This window comes from Exserohilum turcica, assembly GCF_000359705.1.
Source record: "Exserohilum turcica Et28A unplaced genomic scaffold SETTUscaffold_17, whole genome shotgun sequence".
Taxonomy (NCBI): Eukaryota; Fungi; Ascomycota; class Dothideomycetes; order Pleosporales; family Pleosporaceae; genus Exserohilum; species Exserohilum turcicum.
The window spans coordinates 659595-661296 of NW_007359992.1; the positions used below are offsets into that span (position 1 = coordinate 659595).

The following is a 1702-nucleotide window of genomic DNA, read 5'->3' on the forward strand; positions in this document are numbered from 1 at the left end:
AAGGCATCAGCTCCTGTGAGCTGGTCGGATCGGAGTTTAGCTTGGATAGACGGTAACCATGTGCGCAGCGTGTGCGGTTTGCCGTCGAACTTGGGCGGGTCTGGTAGGCGCACTCGGACTCGCGTCTGAGCGTCGTTCGGGTGCTGGCGGGACTGAAGCTGGAGCTGGAGCTGGGCGACGCTGTCGCGCAGGGAGGTAATCTCTGATCGCTGGTTCTGGAGCTCTTGCTGGAGCTGCTGTACGAGCAGCAGAAGAGCGTTCTGGTTCTGGCTGGGGCTGGACATAGTTCTGGTGGATAGTAAAAAATTTTCTGGCGAGGGCTAGACGCTTGTCTAATCTCCTCTTAGCTAGCTAGTGATCGAATACAAAATGTCAGGGGCTCGACCCTGGAGGGTAGTCTTAAGCTTAGGAGCACGATTGAACAGGCCAAGGTAACAAGATTGTATTTGATAGAGAGCTAAGCTCTCGGCTACGTAGCTATCTATATACAATGCTGGTTGCTAGGGTAACAATCAGGCTGGGCAGGTGGAGTAAACGAGGTCGTAGACGAGTATGGGAGGCGAAGGGCGTTTAGCCTGTTACAACTATAAGTAATAAGTAGAAAAATAAGTTACAGTTTGTATATTATTATACTAATTATATTAAAATTTAAACTATAATTTTTTCTTAATATATCTACTCAATACTAATATTACTTATTAATCTATAGTAACGTGGTTCATAAGCGAGTCGGTCACCCAAGCGAGTCGGTCACTCCCTACTAGCGCGTTGACGTTGACACGTTATTATAGTCTTTTATTATAGTTAATAAACTATTGCAATATACTAAATTAATTGTCAGAATCGCTACTATTACTTACACTATCTATCTCAACTGCGCAGATACGAGCGTTGTGTCCAGTCTGCTTGCAACGCCCGCACCGCCGCTCTCATCGCACCCTCTTCGACGCACTCTCACCATCACCACGACTGCTACCCGCCTGTTTAGCTAATACTTCTTGTACTTCGCCTACAGTAAGAGTCTCTTCTGTCCGTACGTATCGCCGCTTGCAGCTCTTACGCTTATTTGCTATGTCTAAAGCCTCTTGAAGAGCAGCTACTTCCTCCCTCATAAGCGTCATCTCATGTGCTATTTGCTAAGCCCCTTTACTTAGCTGCATAACCTTCTTGTTAAGAGAATTTGCAGAAGACCTAGGGCGGTTTCTTACTCTCTATCAAATAAGAGTACTTTAAGCCTTAACCTCGCGCGCGTTGCGTGGTGTCTGCGCCTGCCAGGCGGCTGTCCGTCGTGGTGATTGTACTGGCGTCTGCACCACTACATCAAGCTTAGATAGCACAGCCTGTGGGTCATGTGGGACTAGACTAGCGCCTCTAAAGCCAGCTTGGATATTCTCCTTTGTAATAGACTGCTCAAAAGTAGCCTTAAAGGCTAGTAGGAAGGTCTCTTTGCTGATATAGTGGGTGCGGTTGCGTGCCAAGCCTAAAACAGCGTCGCCATACTTGCGCTTTAATGGCGAGAAGCAGGCGACGTCAAGGGGCTGCAATAGGTGAGACAAGTGTGGAGGCATGCAGAGAAGAATAATATTCTTCTCCTTGCAAAGATCTTGAAATTTGATAGAGCAGTGGCTCTCATGGCCGTCAATAATAAGTAGTCGATACCCACCCACAGTAGAGCTCTTTGTATGGGTATTAAAGTGCTCTA

The 1702-nt window shown here is 47.1% G+C and overlaps 1 protein-coding gene across 1 annotated transcript; it reads right to left on the reverse strand.

Annotated features, from left to right (window-relative positions):
• Positions 1–57: 57 nt before the first annotated feature.
• Positions 58–284, reverse strand: SETTUDRAFT_27959 (uncharacterized protein; the record flags this gene model as incomplete). Its single annotated transcript, XM_008026176.1, has 1 exon — positions 58–284. A coding segment is annotated over one exon (227 nt), but the record flags the coding sequence as incomplete, so codon positions are not given.
• Between the last annotated feature and the right edge of the window lie 1418 nt (positions 285–1702).